The sequence below is a fragment of the Eleginops maclovinus genome, chromosome 8 (assembly GCF_036324505.1).
Source record: "Eleginops maclovinus isolate JMC-PN-2008 ecotype Puerto Natales chromosome 8, JC_Emac_rtc_rv5, whole genome shotgun sequence".
Classification (NCBI taxonomy): Eukaryota; Metazoa; Chordata; class Actinopteri; order Perciformes; family Eleginopidae; genus Eleginops; species Eleginops maclovinus.
In genome coordinates, this window is record NC_086356.1 from 8,317,285 (window position 1) to 8,342,138 (window position 24,854).

Genomic DNA, 24,854 nt, shown 5'->3' on the forward strand with positions numbered 1-24,854 from the left:
ATGTGCTGAGGCACACACACAAGTAAGCAAAACAGAGACAGTGAAAGAACAAATTAAAGTTTGACTTTAAGAGAGTCATAATCTGTCAGGTTTCTTTTGGTTTAAGTATTTATTCCCTTTACAGTCTTCTCCCTTATCCTCACTATCAGGGGACACTGGACAAGCTTTATTCATTCCTTGTGTCTGTGGGCTTTGGCTGGGTGCCATGCCACATGACCACCCATAGCAAGAAGAACTTCAAAGAAGGTTTTCCCCGCACTGGAGACACTAAAACTTGTGCTTCTTGAATTAAGCTCCAGTTACAGGGGGGGGGGGGGGGGTTGGATGTCCTAATTGGCTACATACGTTTGTGTATCTTGAATCTCTGGTGACATTTTTTTCAAAGTCCGCTTTCCTCTTTTGCATCGCTGTCTTTCCTTCACTGAGAAACAGAAATATCCACCCATCAATCCAGCCTTACTTCTGTTCCGTAAGGATTTATGACTTCAAATAGAAGGTTTGATAATAGAATAAGGATTGTTTTGTATGTATACACTTTCAATGATTACAGTGTTTACAGGATTGTATTTGTGCCTTCTGTGCAATCTAGCCAGATTTTCCACAGTAATTACAAATTCAGAGTTTATAGGACTGGAATGTGCACAGGGATGCCACTGGTGTATCTTGCTGGCTTCTCAAAAATGGAAGTTAGTTACTGCTGGAACAGACAAAGCAAATTTCGCCAATGGCAAACAAGGCAGTGATTAACAGTCACAGCAGAGGTTCCTGCAGTCCCCGAAAAAGAAGAAATCCGTGGATAAAAAACCCTTCTGTCCTATCATCAGAAGGGTCAGTCGTTGTCTGCATCATTGCAAACAATATGTGGGTGGGCTCTTTTAGTACTTGACAATCAATCTAACAAGTATGCTAATTCAGCGGAAGATTAATGTGTGTTTGGTGCATGTATTTCTGAGGTGTTTTCTTCAGGCAGAGCTTTCTGTTGTCAGGACTGCCTCTAAACACACACACTGTCAGACACAAGAAGAAACTGATAAATGAGGTTTGGTGTGGCAATGTGAGCATGCACACTTTACTCATAAAACTACTTACAAATGCTTGATTAACGGCCCTAGCTTATTGCGCTGCATGTCAATGCGTTGTGTGATGTCCTGCTTCAACCTGATTCTTCCCAATAACTTGATTTCTCTTCTTTTCTCTTTCTGCATCCCCTTTCTTTTTCCGAAAACATTACCTTTTAATTGTTTTTCCTTGTTTCACTCTCCCTCTGTTCTTTTGTCTTTGTGTTTGTATCTATTGATCTTTGTCTTCTCATATTTTCTTTACCTCTCTCCCCCTTTCTTTACATTTCCTTCTCTCCACCTTCCTCCTTGCTCCCTCCAGGGAAAGACGGTTGTTGAGTCTCAGCACTCCGCACAACCAGGTGTTCCTTAACCTGGGATTAGATGATTCACTTACAGTTGCATCATAATCCCTGCTGTCACACTCACACACACACACACGTACACAAACATGTAAAATACGACACATCTTCCTCCCAGGTGTCTCAGAGATGACATTCACACCTCTAGCTAGATGGGAACTGAGTGTCAGAGTAAACACGTCCATCACAATGTACTGTATACTTTCAAGAAGTCAGGCTTGTGTCCCATTATAAGCTCATTGTGTCTGCGGGAGAGAAAAATACTTCCTGAAGTGAAATGATTGAGCGTTTTGCGGGGTGGAGTGTGTGCCTGCCATCTGCTTGCAACACAGTGGGCTAGAAGGTAACTGATGACTTTTATTGTTTGCGGTGCCTTTTTCCTAACTGCCTGTCTTCTCTGTTTACTGAAAACAATCTGAGGAAAGCAGTCAAATTATAACTCATTACCTGGAACTAAAGTCTGCTTATGAAATGCATCAAAAGCACCAAAGCAAACTCAAAAATGTCCCCAGTGTTTTTTGTCCTCAACAAAACCTGCATATATTTTGATGTGGGACTTTAAATTGTATATTTTTAAAATGAGAATATTTATTTCATATGTGAATATATTGAGAAGGTATGCTGCTAAGTACTTCTCTTTACTCCTTAAATCTCACTCGACAAATTGGTCACTAGAAAGCTTCTTTTTTTCCCTGCTATGATGCATATTTATTTGTTCTTTGATGTCCACTGGTAAACAATATAAGGGCTTGTATATGTGTACTTCATTCTTCCTGATGCCCATTTGTCAAGGAAGCTTTGTCACGTATCTGTTAGGCAGAGGCCGACAATGTGCCAAGTCCATTGTGGATCCACAGGAAACATTATATAATGTATGCACAAACAGTGCTAAAAATATCAACTAGGCCGGATAATTTGAGGGATAAAGAGAATGCAATGGCGTGGATGTACTGTACGTCTGTTCAGTAAAAGGAGGCTCATTGTTCCAATGTTTTTTATCGTCACTGAATAATGCCCACATTATTAAATGCAGTGAGTGGTTTAAACCGACTCAGATGTGTACTCTCGCACACATCAAGTTGTGTTTCCTGCTGAAACTCAAAATGTTTCACTGATGATCAATGTTCACCGTTCCCTACAGATACATATGTGCACTTGCTAGCAGGACATTTCAAAATATGTTCAAAAAAGAAGATAAAATGAGGAGAAAATGTTTACATCACTAATGGAAGCACAAATGCTCTGTTGAACTATCTATTTGATAACCGGTGGTTCACAGGCTGTAGCAGTAGACTGTGTGACCAACCTTTAAAGAAACAGGCAGCAACATTTCAAACACCTGTTATGTAACACATTTTCCGTCGGCATATTGTGGCACTTGTCTTTTTAAAATCATGTCAACATTAAAAAATAAATACAAAGGTGTATCTGTGGAAAACCATCAGATAACTTCAGCTACAATTTCAGATCATTAAAATTACCAAAGCTTCCCACAATGACAGAGTATTATCGTGCATTAAGGTGTCTTGTCATAGAACTTTTAGGGTTTATGGAAAATTAGCACTATAAATTTCCTCTGATATGTGCATGTAAATGGCATAACTCATGGGTCCTCCCACTGAGGTGGAATGTTGGATTCAATGGCTGAAACACAATGTGAGTTCCCATGTCTCTGTGGATGTTTTATTTATTTGGAGTCGACAACAAATAAGTTTTAACATCTGCAATAGAGCGTGTTTGTTTGCCCTTTTGTCAAGGTGAGGCTTTCCGTCATGGTCACCTAAACAACACTCGTAAAATTGGTCCGTGATCTTTTACTCACGACCTCCTCCGATTCATTTTCAGAGGTGCTGCCTGTTGACCTAAGTGCAGCTTTGGAACATGAGGTTCTATTGAGCAAAAAACATTTAATGTCTGTAGTTCAGTGCTGTACTCTGTGTGGATTCTCTCTCTCAATAAAACAATCCAATTTTACATTTTGTAACACTGACTGAATTAAATGATTTAAGCTCATTAACGCTTTTTGTGATAAGACTCGTATACCTCTCTGAATTCAAACAGGATGTCCCCAAACAGTCCCCAAACTTTATAATTATTGGGGATTTATGAAAGCATGAATCTGCTGGAGGAAAAAAGAATCTTGTTTTAACATTGAGGCACAGCTTTCTTTTTTTACCCACTTGGAGGATTTCAGACGGATAGATAAAGATTGCAAGAGTAAACCCTGAGTACACAATTTGCATGAAAATGTTTAAAGAAGGAGAGAGAGGTCATGTTCAGTTTAAAGCAGATTTGGGTAAGGTGTGGGGAATGCATCAGAGTAGATGAATGATTTCCAGGCATGGATTAATCCTCCCTCTTCCACCGGCGCACATTCCAACCTCAATTTTCTGTTCAATTAAACGTGTCATTCAGGCAGCATGTCACCCCCAATTTCCCTCTCTTTTTATCTCCCTATACTCTCCCTCTTTGATCTTATCTGTTTGCATAAATGAGACTAAGTTCTTTATTTCTTCTGTGAATCGTATTTACGCTCAGGATGTGCCATTTGGTTCCAGGAGGACTCCGTCAAACACACTTAAGCAAAGGTTTCATTCCTTGGATCCCGCATCATCCCAGTGTAATGCTTTAAGTAAACCATCTCACTGAATCAGCTGCTGATATGAAATGGGAAGCTACAACTGCTTTGAATAATGATAGCATCTTTGCGCCCAAGGATGTTGCGAGAATACGGTATACAGAGAGAAATGTCTTTGGTGGAGAGCAACATAAGAAGCAGAAGATTGCGAGACATTTACATTTGTGTGATATGTGTTTATTTGCTTATGTCATTCAGATGATTTTTCAACACAACTGATCTCAACACAGATCAACGTAACTGCTAAGAATGACATGCTCTCTGTTGTGACAAAGGTTTTTATTTTTTCAAACCGAAAAACCTATTGTACTTCTTTACACCTAAATTCTCACAATACATCACACTGCAAGAATGGAAGCAAATAAGAGACGCGTATGTCAATTTTAACAGCCAATGAATACCTAATATTGGAATTTGAATACCACTGAATTTAAAGAATTGAAATAATTCACTTAAAAAACTTCTACAGATAGTGCTCTGATGTCGGATCGCTTGCATTCAGGCTTGATTGCATTTCCTGTCTTGGTAGCCTGGGTATTTCTATTTGACATGGATTGACATGATTCAGGAATCAGAATTTGATCAGTTCAGTTTGAGCGACCCAACACTGTTTTGTGTATAATCTTTGCATCTATGGGCTTTAAAATCAAGCAAATCATAATTGATTCAGGTTGCTTCACATGTACACAAGCAGACCCCTTTTAACCACATTTGCTGATAGCATTTGTCTGACTCTTTTTATGGTCCTCATTATTATTATATTTCATGACTACAGTTGTTTCCCACTGCTTGACTGATGGTGTTGCTCCCAGTCCATTTCTGCAGTAAACATATCAGGATATGCTTTTAACAGGTTTGCGCTCAGACATGTATTTCGTCTGCAAAATATATTGTGGTAACACTTTTTGTGTCTTTAAAAAAACACTCCCAATGAACAGTATTGAAGTCAACATGCAAGTCAAGCAACATTAGGGTGTAAAAAACACACATAATGCAAACCTCTTTTAATCTGAAGGTCTCACTTGGTAATGCTTGGACCGGTGCGGCAAATCCTGCACAACTATGATGGTCAACTGCAGTCACCACTTTAATTAATTAGCTGTCAACTGAAAGAAAATACTGTACACTGCTGTTCAAAAGAAAATCCCTGGCCACAAAGGCCTGATGGTCAGAAAACTTAGAGGACTACTCCATTTGAATGATCATTCATACTTTAATTCCCGGAATGTCCTCTTTACAACGAGATTTCATTTCAAATCGAAAGGGCAGAAAAAACACCTTTTGAAAAAACGGTTAAATATGAAGATAAGAAATCGTAAAATGATTTGGAAACTTGACAACAAAATGTGTGCAGATTCAGTTGGAATAGGTTGCTGTCTAAGTGCAGAGTGCAAATAATGCCATTTAACGAATGGTAATTAACAGGCGTGTTACTGCAAAAGGAAAATAGAAGGTCAGTCTGGGTAAGCACCACTGAAATTTCATCAGGGAATATCATTCCTAAGAGAAAACAAAAATATTGAGGGCATTGTTGTGATCCAATAATGATTTCACGTTTCTGGACTGTTAAACAAATTCCAGAGCAAAGGGTATTTCGGGGAAAAAGGCTCCCACACTATTATCAGGTTATGCAACACTGTTGGGACACTGACTCAAGATTGAATCATTTAATGCTTCTTGTGTTGGGGCCAAAGCTTTCCCAGATAATACATCTGTTGTCTGAACTTTACAGTTTTTTAAGCTTAATTAGCTGTTATTGAAGGAAAGAAGAAACATCAATATAATTGGGTAAAAATGTTGAGCGTGTATCATTTTCAAAATTGCAACCGTTAAGCATACTGCCTGTAGTGACAAGGCTATATATGTTGCATTATGTGCATGAAATGTAAAAATGTTCTGCCCTGAACTCCCATCTCTTTCTTTCACTAGCATAACAAAAGTCTTTACATTCTGTTGTCAGAATAGGGCACCCGAGAGGCAAAGGAGAGCTTCATCTTTAACTGGCATTAATCAATGGATTCACATTCTGGTATCTCAAAACGTTTTATGCCACAGCACTCCCTTTTCCAATTAATACACCCGTTAAACTTTCTCCTTCAACTCTAATGCAGCGTTGTATCGTCGTTGGAAAGTCCAGGAGGTTGAGCACATTTTTGACCTCATGCTCAAACGTAGTAAGGAACAATGTAAACACTATAATGGACTGCGCTACTTCATGACCTTTTGAGGGTCAGTGAGGTCATGAGGTTGAATGTCTCCCTGTGAGTCATTTCCTGTCAGAGGCTGAAGATGAAGGGGCTCAGCAGCTGTTCATCAGGGCTAAACAGGGAGGTATTGTGGGACAGGAGGCTACATGCTGGGGCCAAAGGGATTCTGCTTCTGAAGGATATTGCTTTGGTGACACCACTGTGACAGGACTACATTTTTGTGTCCGCACCAGATGACAGGATTACATTAAATGACCGGAAAAGACTGGAGGTCACAGATCTGACATAAAGTATAAAGAGCCAAGTATGAGAATAATACTGCAGTTTTTTTTTGTGGTGTGATACTGTACACACTATTGTACAGTACATTAAAGTAATTTGAATAATGACAAAAACATTTTTATAAAGAAGATGCAGTATTTTCCATTCGGAGGTCAGATTTGAACAACAGTCACCTTTGACCTGCAAGTCTGCCACAGAATGTACAGGGTATGGTGCAAGTGTGAAATGCCTATAGAGAGGTGGTCCTATAAAATGGGTAAAAATAAAACGGAGGACAAACTATTAACTTATCCCATTTTTTAAATACTACTTGCGTTTTAAAGATCGCATACTTAAAACGGGTATGGGAACTATGTTAGCACTTTGTCTAGATGGGTATAGTGTTATTTACCTGCCTACAACTCTATGAACTAGCTACATGATTTATACAACATCCTTTACACAGCTTGTAGGAGACAGCCTGGGCGTTTGTTTTCGGTAAGGGGCTGTTGGACAAATGAGCTTTTGGTCCAAAGGGACATTTCTCAGACTGTTGGGGCTTTAGAATAATAGAACAATTTCATGCCACCATAGCTTGCTGAATGAGTCAATGTACGACTACCGGGGAGAAGTCTACTGCTAAGGTCTGTGTTCAGGATACATAGCTAATTAGCTGCTGAACTTCATTAAACAGTATTACATCATATTTAAGTTCAATACTTGTGGCCCATTCTTCTCACTATAACTGCTAGCATGACATTTTGTTGCTTATGCTTATAAGGAGCCGTTGTTTACTTTTCTGCCTCTCTCCATAGTTCTATTAACACTGATCTTTGGTAATTACCTGAAAGAAATGTAATTCTTCCTCTTAATTACAATAACTATTAATATACGTTTGAAAAACAAACATTCTTGACACTTATTGACTGCAAAAAAGGATGAATAAATGTGATTTCAGTTGGACTTTTTTTGTTATTTTCACTTTCTACAGTATGTGCTGTAGAACGTGTTATCAGCACATTCAGTCCTTTATTATTTACAACTGACTTAATACATGCATTATCTAAACACCTTGAAGCAAAATGTATTAAATCTCCAAACAGTGTCTTATCTTCCCTCACCTACAACTCTCCCGTCTCAAACGCTACACTGATGCATCTGCAATTCAGCAACACTTCAAATCGGCGCCCACATTAATCAATGTCTCACACACATGAAGCTTGGCTTTTCTAACTCAAATCTTTTTCATCCTTGGCTTGCAGCACTGGCTTTGTTGCAGAATGGCAATGAGCAGCTCACTCACTTTGTTTTAGCTTCAACCTGCTATGGAGAAACAAGTCATTGAAATGTTTAATTGGGGAAAGTCTGGAGTAACTTTCTATGTGAGAAAGCGCGGCTAATGAGGGCTTTACAGACATACCATACTTTACCATAATATACTATGAATACCAAATACTTTTAATGCTCTTTAAGGTCTATTCGAGCTGTATTCTTTAACTTTCAATATTTTTATTTTAGCATGCATTGCTTTTTTCCTACTCATTCCCTACTATATATCAAATGATTACAGGAACCAGGGTTGAGGATTACAGAGATACGTTGTTGTTCTCTTCTAGATACATTGCGGAACAGACTGGGAGTAAGTAAAACCCTATAATATACATCAACACCTCAATTAAGTACGCATATGCGAAAAAGTAGGCAGAGGGCATTATGCATGTGCTATGTCTTTGGTGAATTATTGATTAAATAAGGATATAAGTAAGACATTTCAGTGTATGTTTGTGTAATGTGTTGGCATGGGCTCTTGTGTCAGGACATGAGTGTATATATGTGTGCAAATCGTAGAAGAAGGAAGCCCTCCGTATACTGGGGGAGTAAACATATGTGATCATCTGCCTCCATGTTTCTACATCTACATTTGTCACATTGGTTATGTGTTTTCGTAGAGCTGTCCTAAAGTATAAATAAATTCTCTCCCTAAAATATATCGGGATAATTGGGTCACATAAACCATTGGAAAAAAGTTGCTGAGTGAAAAATAAAAGGAGTCTAAAACAACGGTATATGCATTTTGCTATTGTGATATGTGAACCCTAACTTATGGGGATGGATTTAGGTATACATTAACCTTTTAACATCAAATACGTGATAAAATTAAATGCATTGTTACATTTAATGTGAAAATTATTCATCAATTTCATCACCTGATTTCACACTTTTCCACCTATCTACAGCAATTAAAGCAATATGCCAACAAAGACGGTAAAGAAACACTGCTAGTAAATAATGATGTTAACAATGCTACTTCCTTACATTGCTTTTTACAACCACGGATATCAAACAAGGGATAGCTACCTGGCTGTAAACAGTATCATCTCTGACAGTTGTCATATTTGTATTCTCTCTTGGTATGTTTCCTCATATACTCCATCCAAGGGACTGTAGGTGTCCAGAACATGTACAACGAACAGCACATTGATCAACAGATTTGAAAGATAAGGCTGCGAAGAGACATAAAGCAGAATGTGCCCGGGTTACATGCTGAGGGAAATTGACTGTTGTTGTGTGAGGTGGTACATCAACAGGCAAGTTTGATTTAGGAGACTGTCTAATTGTACCACGGTGAAGTGCATCAGCACAGCCCTGTCTCCCACCAAGTATACAGCGAATGATAAATGTCAGCTTATTGAGTGATGAAAAGTGTGGCTCCGATTGATTAAATGCTGCACAGCTGCCAGTATTCAAATTACACTGCCAAAAGAGGAACGAAAACACGGGTATGAGGCTTTGCAGAGCACTGGGGGGACTCTGCACCACTAATGACATTTTCTCACAAACATGACTGCAAAGGAGTCAATGAGGGATTCATCTGAAGAGTTTCTGACAGCTTGGCTTTGTGGGAGACTTTGTAGTTCAAGTATTTCTAATGGATTTTATTCTTAATGACGACAAACTTTTTTTATTAATACTTAAACACAAAAAAAAACATGGCTAATCTGCCTTAAGGTGAAAACATATTGGCATTTTGAGTTCTCAAAGAAATCCTTGTTTTTGTCGCCTCCATTCAGTGAATTTGGACTTTAGATTCTGTGTTTAATGTTAAGGTGAACGAGGAAAACAGCATTTTCTTCAGGTTATAAATAGATCCTTCTTTGGTATTCCTTTAAGTGGAACATGGTTGTTATCCCCACAGTTAACTTTATCATTAGTACATTTCAAAGGCAGTTTAATGAAGAAAAGGGCATTTCCTGTTGCCCATTAAACTGGAGATTAAGAAATGTACTGGTGCTGAACAAGAAATAGTCCAGTGTATCAAATCTCAACGTTTTCTCTTCTGTTTGTACGGATCAAACCAACCAGGTTCTTAAAATGTTAAAATGTGAGGCCAATTGCTTATTCTTTGGACACAGTCACTCTTTGCATAGATGTTCATGGCATTCACTCGAGAATATTGTTCATTGTTTTTAATTTGGTCTTGCTTGACCACATCAATCAAAACTGAATGTTAATCTTCCAGGACTGCGCAGGTTATTTGAGCAGCTAGCAGGCTAAGTGGTTGGGACCCCCTGGGCCTGTGTTGGGACATGGGGTTATGCCCCCACGTCAGCAAGAATTTGCACCACTGAAGTCAATGAATACCTTCAGGGCTGCTGGGCTGCAGCTGACCCAGTGCCCAAACTTTACTGCAGAAAAGAAAACCCACAAATAAAGGGAAAATATTTCATGTGTCTTTTAATGGTTTCTACATTTAAAGCCAGCATTGCTGTTTTTATGAAATTCCCAGTACTGAAAGGAGCTCGCTGACTTGCAGAGCAATAAGGATGAAATATTCTTGCTTATCATGTCATCAGTCATTCAATTATTGAATAAGTGACTGATTACAGATTTTAAGTGCAAACTGAAGGACACTATTCAATTTAGTTGCATTAGCCTAAGGTTTTTTTGTCCCAACTGATTTGCTTTGCAATTGTTGTGCATTTCTCTAAAACCAGTGAGACCTACAGTAACAACCAGTGAGACATATCAGACTAGCTTTAAAGTTCGACTCAAGACAATAAAAGCATCAAATTCAGAGAGGTGTCCTTTCCAGTAGTTTTTTTCAATTGACCGGCAAAGTCTTGATATTTTTAGATTTGACGTGTAACTTTTATAAGTCTGCTTCCCTCTATCTTTCTTTCACATACTCACAGATCCTGAATAATTTATCATAAAGACAGAAAACTTAAGAAGAACATAGCAGTAGGGGAAATGGGGGGGTGTTGTCGCTTGAAGCAGTAAGGAAACCTTACACGTCGCAATTTAAGATGTTCTGTTAGTTCTGCTTCACAGCTCTGGAACAAAAAGAGTAAGAGTCCACACTCTCTCCAACACAACACAGCTATCAAACACTGATGCAATTGTTGAGTCAAACAACTTAATATGGAAGCATCACAGGCTTTGAAAAAAGACTCCTCATTTTGGATGCAGTTCAGTGTCACAGGAGTGTGCATCTAAATTAGCGATAGAAGTGTCAGTTGTCTGTGTTGAACCTGCAGATTCTCTGTTTTTCTCCCAGTCTGCACTCATTTATTTTTCTTTTATATTAAGTGTGAAGACCCCAAGAGAAATAGCAACAATATTTTCTGTTTTTATACATTTGAGATGAATGTAAACCATTTGTGTTCTTCCTATCGTGGTTGTATCTTCGAACTGTCACTTTCTATTAGCTGTCAGGGTTCATTGTTGCTATTTTACATGTGCTTAGGTTTATTGTTGTCCTTATCCAGGAATCTTTGATATTTTTGTTTCTGTTTGAACTCCGATGACTTGTGTGTAGTCTTTTTAAAAGAACACCTGAATTCAGTGACACCTCGGTATATTATTTAGCAGTGTTCAGCATGTTGCTGAACTTGTTGGCAGCTTTTACAGCTTTCGAGCTACAATGTCAGGGTTTCAATTAGTTGCTGGCTCCACAAAAAAGTTTGATGTAGTGGGTTCAGGAGTCTGAGAAAGGAGTTGTGGTGGAGGAGACGGCATATAATTCATCACTTCTCTTATAGAAAAGAAAAATATGAACCTCTTGCTCTTTGGATGCATGTACATTCACACAATGCACAGACGTAGCAGGACACATGTGTTTTGTTAAATTAGTTTTGTTTAATAGAACTTTTAATGCTCATTAATATTACAATTTGGGTCTCATTTGTTTTAAATGTTGGTCATTAAAACCTCTCCCCAAAGAAGGTTTTGGTCACGGCTTAAGTTAATGTTGCAAAGCCTGGCAGCACTCAAAGCAAAGCAATTATGGTAGTTTGAATTACTAAACTAGTTTTTTACTACATACAGATAATCATATTGTAAGACAGAAATATTAGTATAACTCTATATTAGCAGTTTGTATATAAAAACAAACACAGACAATTAACTACTCTTTAGGAGCTGCTACTACCTACTATTACTACTGAAACTGCATAATCAAACAATTCCGTGTAAACATTTTTTATCAACGTTATTATAATCGTCCTCACATAAGAATATTAACAATCCATGTTCTTTGGCAAACTTCAAAAAGACAATGAAACCCCCCCCTAATTGACTGCACATGGTATAGTCCTAAATCCCTCTAGTAAAATGCCCATTGGAAGGTCCCACTTCCTGTTCGCAGTTTGGACATGCAGCACACAGATAATGTGGAGCTAATGCAACACATATTTTGTCAATTGAACTTGCCTTAACCATATAAATGAATATCAATGGAATGTTTTAATAAAGGAATAGACTAATTATTTAATTCAACGTTTGGATGACCAAGGACTTTATGGTACTGACATTACCAGAAGGGTCTTTTGTTAAAATGTAAGCATACTTTACCCTTCATGCGTGCTACGCTAACCTAAATCAGCCAATAAGCTTGTCTACATAACTTGATTACAACACTAGCTTTATCTAAGACCTGTTGTAGGGTGGAATAAATAATGGAGTGCATTTTGAAATCTTCACCATATTGTAAACCCCATTATTTATGTTCTTTGCAGATTCATAGTCAATTTAACTTCCTGGCTTTCCATGTCTTTGACCTCTGTCAATATCCCCCTAGCAGTGCAGTCTGAAACTCTTTCAGAAATTCATTTTCTCATCCTGACTGATGATATGCAGGGTCAAATTAAATTCCTTGATGGCAAATTCAAGGATGAGGAGGCAAATCTTAGCTTTCACTGGACCTAAAGCATTCACTTAATGGGATTTTCCCAGCATCGTCAATACAAAACGGACACCTTGCTATCGCTCTGTGTCACCACCTTATTGGCTGCCAGATCATGGAGAGAAAGGAAGAGGCTTTAGCTGGTTCCAGACAGATGGGGGGGAAGAAAGAAACAAGACAAAGAAAGATCTTAGGGGAGAAAAGAGCAACACTGCAACCAGTCACAACGTGCATGGAGCAAAACCAATCAATGTCAGCTTGTCTGCTTTGATTGGCAGCAACTTTATTGGTCTCAAATGGACAGAGTTGCATATATGAAGGGCTTTTAATGATGCTTCTCTTGTGTATTGTACGACATTTAGGGAGTTCTTAATACCACTTTCTCATGTCCAATACTGTCTTTTTTTTAAATCTAAAACATCTAAGCTGTTTATTATGCTTTTGTGTGGATTCACTTTGCCTAAACATAATGCTTAAACTCAAACAAATACCTTGAGGGGGGATAACCATCATGCAATTTAAAAAGTTTTCTCACAAAACTTGTAACAGCATTTTTGATTTATCAGCATAAAACTTTAATTGCAACTTTGTGCAAAAGTGTATCTCTGAGTATTCCAAATAGCAAAGCGATTATAACGCCAGGGAAAAATACTGGATATAACTCGACACTAAGGGTAGTATACCTCAATGACAGTTTGAGAGATGGTTGGGGCTAATGGATCAGATCAAATGAATTGTAACTAGTACTCTGTATCTTGATCTTGATTGTCTGTGTTGTTGGAGAAACTGTTACGCTCCATCAGCAACACTCTGTGCTTTGCAATTAGAGACTCAAATGTCTCCCACCATGTGCAGCTCTTAGCATAATTGAGCACTAGGTATAAAAAGAAACAAACAGAGATAGGGACCTCCTCACGGCAAGTACTGCATGAGAGTTCCTCCTGCTCTCTTCCCTGTCTTTCTATAAACAGAAATGTAGACACACACACACACACACACACACACACTTTTTTTGTGAAAAGAATCCTTTGGTACTGTAATTTCTCGATGCAGATTGACATTGGCTTGCAAATGAAAACAATTTTGAACATCCAAATGTACAATTGCTTCTTTGCTCCAGTTCTCACTCAACCTTGATATACATAGAAACACAGTATCCGTAGACGGTCAACATGAACAGTATCCACAGATGGTAAACATGAACAGTATCCACAGATGGTAAACATGAACAGGTGTCAGACCCTCTCAGCAGCTTTGGATACTTGGAGTCCTTGACATGCCTGGGATTACTCTTGAACTCTGTGTCTGCTCTTCCCCCTTAAAGGACTGGCTGAGTAAGTTTGGCTACCTCCCGCCCCCTGACCCAGTGACTGGTCAGCTTCAGACCAAGGAGGCTCTAACCAAGGCCATCAAAGCCATGCAGAAGTACGGAGGGCTGAAAGAGACCGGAGTCTTAGGTATGTGGCTGTGATTGTTTGGGGCAGTCATGTGCTGATATGGATGGAGGAAGGAAATGTTCATAGATGAGTGAATGAAAGAATGTAACCCAATCAGAAAACTACCCACCCTAACCTCCTATCCTCTTTAGACCAAGCCACACTGGGACTAATGACTACACCCAGATGTTCCCTGCCAGATGTTTCTGACACCGAATTGACAGTGGGCCGCAGGAAACGAAGCCCGACACCCCAGAACAAATGGAATAAGAGGCATCTATCCTGGAGGTAGGATCAATGAAATGTAGAGTAACAGGGTTAAATGTTGCCGGACCAAAGACCCCTTAAGGGGAGGGAGATTTTATAAGGAACTCTTAACATGGTAACAACCATTACTCATACTGACTTCCATTTGTACTCTTAGATGCCAATTGGAAAATGTGTTCTATGAACTTTTCATCCCAAATTCTTCACAACTGTTCGTTGGTGATAAAAGTACATTTCAATTCACATATAACATATTTGAGAGAGTCATTTTATTCCATGGCATTTGGACAGTTTGATGTTGATGTCTCATCAGATTAAATTGTCCAAAGCTAACAGGGATGGAATAAGAGGATGTGTTATTGTATGCTTTCATTGCAAATGTTCTCAATTTGTAGATATTCACTTTTTAATGATACTGCACTATTGTATCATTTATAGCTAATACATTTTCAATTTCAGAAACACTCGTCTAATACACATCATATTGATATAGTTATAAAACTGTACTCTACAGATGGATAAAAAACTTAGCTGAACAATATGTTCAGTTGGTTACACTGTTAATCATTACTATCTGTAATGGAAATGTAAGGTTAATTTACCCATGCCACGGAAAACAGTTCATGATTATAAGGAGAACTATCCATTACATGTTTTTGCGTGTTGTGCGTTTAACCAAAATGTATTTTACTGTGACAGATCAGTTTACCTGAGCCTAGTGCAGTTCTATCCAGATCCAGTGTAGTATCTTCACATCAGTGCAGTGCAGTCAGCAATAAATCCCATCACTCCATGCCCCAATCTGTGCATCCTTTGATAGATTAGAGGACTCTTCCTCAAACTGGAAATCTTTTGCTCTCCAGATCAATTCTGGCTCAAAGGAAAGGCATTTTGTAAAAGTGGAAAGCTGATTAGAGGGACCTTTTAATAAACAACACACGCGTCCGTCCTCTCAGAGGATGCACATAGACTCAGATGCCTAATTAAACTTGGAAAATAAAATGTTGTTTCAAGTTTTAAAAAGTGCCACTTGGCAAAATTACCTCATTATTGCAACAAGATACAGCATGTTCAGATTTCCATATGTATGTGTATATATGTGTTTCTGTCTATATCTGTAGTCTAGATTAATTATAAAAGATTCAAACGGTGACCCAGAGTCATTACAAAAGACACTCCTGCAATGTAATCCCATTCCTCTGTTGTTCAGTTGATGTGCTGAACCTTCCAGCCTTTTCAGTTAAATGGTCCCTTTGCTTTTCACGGCATCGCCTGCCAATTTCTCCGAAGCTCTGCAAAAAGTGGTGCATTTAGTCAACAAATGCAAAAGAGAAGATTATTTTTAAATAAGCTGAAAATGACAGTCAACAGCAGAGAAGTAGATATGCTGCAGTATATGCTTTGAGATTCCTATAGATTAGAAAGCTTGGTTTGAAAATGCCATATCTGTTTAGCTCTGTCAACTTCCACAGGTAATGAAAGAACATGCATGACTCCCAAGGAGACTGAGAGGGGGATGTTTTGTATTTTCTACAATGGAGGTATATGGATTTGTGGCAACCTGCAGAATCGTAGCAAAGTGATAGGCAGCACAGAGTGAGGCAGTGCTGATTCACACAAGCCATCAGACAGATTCAAAATGAGCTGCCACAAGCTAGTGTGTGTGTGTTTGCAGAATATAAATATGAGTGTTTAAATCAGGAGAGCCAACGCACACGTGCATACAATGTATATGCATAGGCGAGCATACATTGTTTCCCTCCTGGTGGGCTAAAACTTTTCTTCTCTTCTTTGTTCTGCTGCCAATCATCCAACACGCTCCCGTAAGCTCACAGCACTCTGAAATAAGACCGGTTTGTCTGTAGTCCAGTGGAGCACCTTTTGTATTCACAGCAGTCAGGTTTGTAGAACAGTTGTGGATTCTGTGCTGGCTTCAGATCCAGAGAGATTTCCATACGGGGCGGATTTTCAGTAAAGCGCCTCAACGAAGCATTAATATTCTGCATAGATTGACCGCCTCTCTCTGTGTCGTGCTATCTGCTCCTGCAATTTTCAGCTGAATTTGGAGCACTTGTGCATAACAGTTCTCTCCCTGCTTGGTTGGGAAAACTATTTTCATCATCTAATTCTTCATGGTATCTTTGCTTAATTTGATTATACAGAAACAGGGCTGAGAGAAAAGAGATAATGTGTGTAACAGCTAATGAGTCTGAAGCAATCTGACAGCCATATTAAATATCAGTCCTGATCCACCTCATCAGTCAGATTTGAAGAAAGGTACAAGTATGTATACCACTACCTGCAACATAAAGTATATATTGCATCAGTATTTACATTTCTATCAATTCACTGCCAGCTAACAGGTCAATACATTAAATGTTTATGGATGCTGTATTCTATGGATGCGAGTATTTTAATGTGTTCTGCTACCGAGAAATAAAACCCAATGTTCAGATAACATAATTATAGGCCACCAAAAAAAATGTACTTATTAATCAAACTCAAAACTCAATTGCTGTAGTCCCTGATGTCTCCATGCTTCTTTTTCACAAAGGCTGGAAGTTGGCACAAAAGATGACTCTATATCTATTTTGGTTTTGACAGCACTTTTCATGTAGCGCTTCACGTCCCAAATTCTAAATGAGTCTCTTAGAATGTTTGATAGGAGGGTTAAAAGAGTGTGTTCATAAGTGAGAGTATGATAAGTGAATGTATTGACAATAATAAGAGTCATGGTAAGACAACGGTAATTTTAATATCCTAATCATTTCCTCACAATGATTTTTAAATAAGTTAACCTTAAATGATTGCAGTTCAGTCCTGCTTACTCTTTTCCCTAAGGACTCGGTTTCGTTTCTTTCCTTGCACAGCATGCCACAAGTATTTAAATGAAATGCTGTTTGTTTCACAGGAAAAGAGAGGTGAGTGTAGCATCAGCAACAGAAAAGCAGATTTCTTTGTCAACCTTTACAAGAAACGTAAAAGCAAATGTTTGTGTCACCTTTCTCTGATTCAAACAATACATGTACAACTCTGCAAGAGGAGGCACATTGCAACATGTGCAGCACTCAGCTTCCAGTCCTTCACTACTCCATAGTCCATCTATTCAGGCATTAAAATACTATGATGTGTTCACAGAAATGGAGACTTTTAGTTCCTGAATTTAGGCAATGGTTAGTACCATTAAGTATAGATTGGTTTATTTGAATATTAAAGTAACTTACAGTCAACGAAACACTTGAGCTTTCATTCTCACCTCAGCTTGAGTGTCAGTTATTTTATACCCTGAAATAAAAGCCCTTGGCTTAGCAGCCATATATTTTAAGGACTCTGTTCCAAGTAATGTTTTTTCACTGAAGTAAATTATTTGTGTGATGATGTCTTGGGGTCTATGTCCTTGTTCTGAGCCCTTAATCCCCAATTCAACTATGCCTTACCTTTTTTTCTTTTTCCCTTACTCTAAAGCCATTACAGCACGCTACATTCAGCCAAGTATGTTATGGCCCAGTTGTGTAACAGCCCACTGTTAGCTCATTATCTCATATTGTTAGCCCATTATCACAGCAGACGCAGCCTGGCAGTCATTAGCAGCCCGACTGATAACTCAAACGGATAGGTGTAGCGAGCAGAGTGGAGGAGAGAAAAAGATGGGGATGAGGATAACAAGGGGGGAAACAAACACCGGGTACAAACATGAAGAGGAAGATAGCATCTTCTCTTTCTGCATCCGTTTAGTCTGACACAGTGGGTGGGTCTCACTGACTAAATGCTGAATTGAAAAATCACTTACTCTCATCTGTCTCTTTAGACTCGTCATATTTCTAATGAAGTCAACAAAGTCTGTTCAAGTAAAAGCGAAGTAGGAACTCGACCACATACACATGAAAAAATCCATCATAAAAGTCTGCATGCAGCACACATGCTTTTTACAGTTTGTGGAGGGTATTAAAATACCCTCGAGCAGAAAACAATTGTCTGTGGGACTCAATGAGGGTTATTTAAAAAAACAGTACAGCCATATGCAAAGTCAAAAGGCAATCGGTAATGAGAATTTTAAGTGTAGCCACGGTCATATCTCAGCAGCAGGGGTCCATCCAAGTACTAATTAAAGGCATAGCTCAAAGTTGTTAGCGAGTGGTAAGAAACGCCACAGCTCTATACAAAGGCTCTATGTGATGGTCCTATAGCTCTGGGACTATAGTACATAATAATATAAAGCACTAATAGCCGGGCAAACCACATGGTAACAAATTATTTTCCATTGTCTCGCTCCTTCGCCATCTGTGAAATTGATAAAAGGTCTTGCTGAATGTACTGTGACCAATGCATTCATTATTCCCTAACTTTGAATATACCGTTGAAGCGATTGGATTTCTATATAATCTGGCATTATGGACCGCATGGGGAGATCTTGAGGACTTTTGCAGGGGGAAAAAAATGAAAAGGAGGGCAGATCTTTTCCATATGGGAAGTTACAAAATCAATTACATTTATCATATCTAGCTAAGGACCCACTGGGACTTTGTGCATAATGATAAGGAACAAGAAACTTTATGGGCCTGAGTTATTGGACTGGCTGTAAGAGTCTCAGTGGCACAGTGCTGCTTTGAGCTAAATGCTAAACGCCAGTGTGCTAACATGAGCTCAATACATGCTAATGTTTACTATTTACAACAAAGTGCGAGGCTATATATCTCGATATTATATTGAAATTGTGATGTGTGTGTAGTGTAGATTAATGATATATGGAATCAAACAATGTGGCATAATCTCTGATAAGGAAAACCTTACCGCATATGTTTGCATTCTTCTGAACTTTGAGTCATCTCGGACTACTTTCATCGTATTTTCGTCTTTTAACCTTTCTCACACGGATGCATTTCTGCAGATTTTGAATCAGAAATCTGTGACGGATAGATGGTATAACAGTGGAATTGCAATAATGACAGAAAACATATGCAGGAATCACACAGGAAAATTAAATGCTGTTATTTGTACACATGTTTTCATGAAGTTTGAACAAACAGAGGCTTTCACATCACTGCTGGACTTTAAATAGCTTAGTTATAGATTCTCTTGAGTAGCATTTCCTTCATTTTTGTCAGGTGCCTCTATAATTGGCAAATCACAAATCCCTCATTGTGTCTGTATCACAAAGCAGTCCTGCCACCGAAAGAGTTAATTGACATGGCACTAATTAATCTAAGGTATTGAAGTCCTCAGCAATAAATCTCTCTGCTGCCATTGGAGGCCACCAACCTGTGAAATTGCCTGGTGGAACCTTAAGAATAACCTATAACTGTTACTGAGTGTTATCTTATTAGGGGCCCATTATGTTTTTCTCTGCAATTCACATCGGCGTCTCAGGGTTGCTGACTTTGATCGTCAGGATAGACAAAGATAGGGCAGAGAAAGATTTTTTGGAGAGAGGGCAGACTCATGCAGGTTTTAATTCAGTCTCTTTCATCTACAGCTTGGATTACATAAAGTGTGTGTTTGTGTTGGAAACGTTCTCGGTAATACACATCATTAGTTGTCAGCAAAACATTTTTGAGTGTTCTTGGCGCTTCATGTGTGCATCTACTAATGCATATGAGCCACATATGAATCACCGTCTGCATATGAGCTTTCAATTTTCAGGGTAATCAGCTTATGTCTACGGAGGGTAACGGAGCACAGGAGGTGAATACTATTTGTGAGTGTGTGCAAGTGTGTGTGTGTGTGTGTGTGTGTGTGTGCGTGCGTGCGTGCGTGCGTGCGTGTACGTTTTAGCTTCACTTTTGATGTCAGCTCATGTCTCCGTGGAGCAACAGAGCCACGGGAAGTAATAGCCTGCTGAGAGCCTGCAGGCGGGGGACTGCGAAAGACTCCTAGAGTTTTTTTCATCTTGTTTCTCTCCGCCATCAATCCCGCTCTTCTTTCCCCTCTGCCTCTGTTCGACTGAATCATCACTCTGCGTGCTGAAGCCCTATAAGAAGTACGTGGAAATTGCAAGTCAAACAGGTGAAATCTAATAGGAGATTGTGTGTGTGTTTGCGTGCATGCTGTGAGCTCATACTCCAAGCAGCATTTACCCACCGGTAAGCCTTACTCATTTGTCAAATGAAGGTAGAAAAAGTGTGCCATGGAATTAAACAGGTCGGGAGAATGAAGTTCACCTTAATCAACTTTCTGTCCGTCCAACTAATTTCAACGTTTTTTTTATTCTCTTTTCTCTAATCTGTGGCAGCATAGGATGGTTGCAGGCATGTTTCTTGATCCTCCCAACATACCATGCTCTGAAACGTTGTTCTGTCAAGGGAGTGAAACAATGACCTAAACATGACTTTGAGTTCAATCGCATTTAATCAGCTCCTTCTGATGCCATATTTTTAAAAGAATCTTTGGAGTAGAGTGAATATGGCAGATTTGCATGATGTTGAAAACGCATGGTAAACATTTTTCAACTGTAGAGTGAGTAAGGAGACTCAAGCCGTGGTCATTGTGCAGGTCCCGCATCCTTATAGTATCATCCATATTGGACCATTTTGCACAATTAACAAATGCCAACATGTAAAACTAGTGTGGCTTATATTAAATGAAAAAGAAAGGGCTTATAGGTTTGGATGGAGTATGGGATTATATGCCCATGAGCACTTAATGTTTATTTTTTGCCTGAAATCTTGCTTCAGCAGCTGATCCTTTACCTATGACAAGTTTGAAAACTCTACCCACAATTTCTTATTGCACAACATCCTCCCAGTTTTGGCCTTCCATCTTTTATAGTTTTGCAGTTATGACAAACAACCTTTATTAAACAATGTCCACTTAATGTCTAACCATTATAATTCATTTGAAAGAAGCAGCCAGTGTTTTCCAGCTGTTTGATGCCCACATACAGGCTTAATTAGCACTAAAAGCAAATACCGTCTCCCCCTCTATATCATTGTGGGAAGTTGTTTAATTTTATTGTTTGATTTCTGCTTAACAATATGTATTATAATGCTCTGATGAAAAAAATGTGTACCAAAAAGATCAAAGCTGAGGCATTAAAGGCTTTTGATGTAATATTTATTTTGTTAACAATGACAATACATTATCTCTCGTTGTCAGGTTTATTTAGGCAATGTGCATTTTAGCATATTGAGTGAGAATGCATAAAACTAAATACAGCATAACTAATTTGATCTTTTCAACTACCATTTACCAAGCAGTGCATGATGACCCACATATAATAATGTGTATTTACCATTGAATGTTGATACAATTGCCATCTCTATTTTTTTACCTCAGAATTTGAATGCCCTCCTCCAAATTACGCCCATGTGTCATTGCCATCACCCACTCTCTCTCATACTCGCACCCCTTCTACTGCCTGTAACACCAGCCATTATTAAAGAGCTTTTTGTAATGAGGTACATTTTTGCGGGTAAGGAAAAAGGAAACGTCACATACTCTGTCAGAGATGGAAATGTGTCTGTGTGATCACTGATCCCTCTGAGTGTAGAAGCCTGGAGAAACGCTGAATCTTAAAAAAAAAAAAATGTGTCATTCTCATGGAGAACAAATTCTGATTCTAACTAAAGTTAGAACTGTAAAAGAGGAAACCATGGGGAGTTGTCAGGAATATTTCTGCCGTAGGAGAGTCTGCTTTTCACTCCCTCATTTGCTCACTCTCCCTCCTTTTGCTTCCTCATTATCTCCTCCCTACCTACATCACCCTGTTCCTCATGTCCTTTTGTTTCTCTGCAGTTTGGACATGTAAACACAACATGTCTTCGGAAACACAACCGTTAGTGTGACCTGGTAAAATCATTAAAAATGAGACTAACAACCGTCACACAAATGTAGGTACAACAGTTTTTCTCTGACGTACTTCACCACTCGGTCTTACTTAAAACTAAAGCTTATTAGGGGGTGAACTGTGGAAGGCATTTTCTTTTAAACCCTTGTGATGGTTTAGGTTCGGCCATTAACAAATTAAGTCTGAATCACACTGGGGAGTCTCTTGAAATGCCTAGCAGACATAATGCTAATGATGAGCAACCCAGTATCCCTTTAGAATGATGGATACATTTTATACCTCATTTCGGAATCTTTTTCAAACAGTATAAACGGTGTAAAAGGAAATGCAGCATTACTCATGAAAAATAAAGAACCAAGGGAAGATAAATGAACGTTGGAACGCATCATTATGAATTGCGGGTGTACCTGCAACATGACCAGAGATCCTAGGCTGGTAAAGGAGCAGAAATGATGTGGGAGAGAAGCTCCCATCAGATGGATGAGTCACCAGTCCTAAGGAAAAAAGACCCTATTCATGAAGGATTTGTGTAGGAATTGAAACAAGTGTCAAACAAATGGTCTGTTTGACAGGAGCTCAGCTTTCAAGTTGCCAGCTTCAATAAAAGAAGCAACGGGAATGACAGAGAGCTTTTTCTGAAACAAGATTGTTTGCAGTGACAGAACTTCGGTTTCTGAAACTATTTGTGACCCAAATGTTTACCGTGATTCAAACAATCTAGTATGTTTGTCAGTTGGCATAGTGGGTGCTGCCTGTCTCGACTAACCTAAACATAATGGTATTTTTCTTTGGGCATAGATGATGTAGCGTGCATATGAACTGCTAAAGGGAAAGGTACTAATAGCCAGCATTCCCACTGTAATACTTGTAAATTTAAAGGGTCCATTATATGCTAACTTTCAGGTTCATATGTGTATTTTGTGCCTCTACTGTGACATGTTTTATGTCCTAAAAGGTCTTTATTTTTCCCATACTGCCTGACCTGCAGCACCTCTTTTCACCCTATGTCTGAAACCAGAGCCCAATCTGCTCTGATTGGTTAGCTGGCCGGGTCTGTTGTGAATGGTCAGCTTAGAGATGTTGCGGAAGTAAACAAAGGGGTCCTATTGGGCAGTTTCAGGCAGGGGGTGGGGGGGTCATAATTTCCCTCTGACCTCATTTAATGCTGCATACAGTGTGCTTAGTGAAGGGTGCTGGTTGCCTTGCTCAGGTGTTTAAGGTGTGCAGCCTGTTCTTTGGCTTCTCTTTCTTGTTCATTTATATTTAAGACATGCAGTATTGCCTGTGAATCCCTGAACTTAATGGAAATCTCAAGGATTATAACTTTAAGACTCATTCTCCCAAACCTTCTCCATCATGGATCCAGCGGACTTATATTCAATGAATCTTAAATGGCCTTGCATGCATCAGAGCACTCTTTTTTTGGCCATTGTTCTCAGATTCATTTAACTTAAGCCCCATTTTCTGCACTGGCTATCTGCATCCTCTGTTTGAGAACCACACTTAGACCAAGTGGGACTGTTCTGTCGAGGGTTTAGCTATACAATCATAAAGTGTGTTTATATAGAAATATGTTTGCTATATATATAACATCAGGTTATTAAAATGGTTTCTACCTTTTTCAAATCAGGCTAGCAAATGTGTGCTGGATCTTCTTTTTTTGTAAGAATGAATGAAATCACCAACCAAACAGAAAACCAGTGTGGTATCCAATGAGTAACAGACAATGAATTCATAAGCTGGTTTATCCAAAGGTACTAGAGAAGTCGCAGGTCCTCTGGAGTTCACTCACCTTCAAGATCTCCCAGCAGAGTTCATAGTCCTTGTTGATTTCTGAACATCTCTCCATTTACCATTTCACCTGAATTTGTAATTGTATTGCCTCTTCCATGCAAATGTCATGCATACATGGAAAAACTCAGGTGTGTTGACAGATGGCCATTTATGTTTTTGTGCAGCTACATGCAAGAATTGGTGTTCCCCTGGGGCTCTCTTGCACCAATTTGCTGCCTTTTTATTTCGGTCCTCCATTATGTTGTTCTTTGAGACTCAGAGAAAAATACCTTCTCTTTATGCTTGTGGAATTCAGTCAATATGTGTGGGACATATTGCATTGTAGAATTCAACCATTCTTCAGGTCTCTCCATGAGAATCAATATGTGAATCGATATTTCTGTTTGTGCTCGTTGTTTGTGTCTTGCCTCATTTGATGCAAGACACACCTTTGTTTTTAAAACAGGTCAAGACAGTGAGTAAAACCCATACATTGAATGCACCTGAGCAGGATGTTCTGCCAGAATAACTTTGAACAACTTCAATATGTTGGTAAGGATACTAAGCAGGAATTCAATGCAAGGAAGTAATTTGTAACTGGGCAATTTTCTGTACTATAGAGACTATATGTTGTGTGTGTATTGAAGCAATCAGGAATGAAAATGTTTAAATCTTGTGACTCCATACTCCACTTTATTCATTTTTAGCCAATTTCCAGCAGGTGGTAAACTGTTTGTAGAAGTGAAGAAGTGGCGGCACTCTCAAGTCCAGGAGCCTTGATTAAATGTCCTAGAGCAGCCTGCAACGGCCAAATCGCTACTTGTATTTAGACAAAGTGCTTTGGTGGGGAGAGCGAAGGCGAGTGCACCGTCTAGAAGCAGAGGA

At 38.9% G+C, this 24,854-nt stretch overlaps 1 protein-coding gene across 1 annotated transcript in view; it reads left to right on the forward strand.

Moving 5' to 3' along the window:
- The window catches only part of LOC134868074 (matrix metalloproteinase-17-like), a 55,602-nt gene that overhangs the window by 7,048 nt on the left and 23,700 nt on the right, over positions 1-24,854 (forward strand). The window contains exons 2-3 of the mRNA XM_063888952.1: positions 14,035-14,167; positions 14,299-14,434. Coding sequence (XP_063745022.1) covers positions 14,035-14,167; positions 14,299-14,434 — 269 coding nt within the window. The remainder of the gene's footprint in view (positions 1-14,034; positions 14,168-14,298; positions 14,435-24,854) is intronic.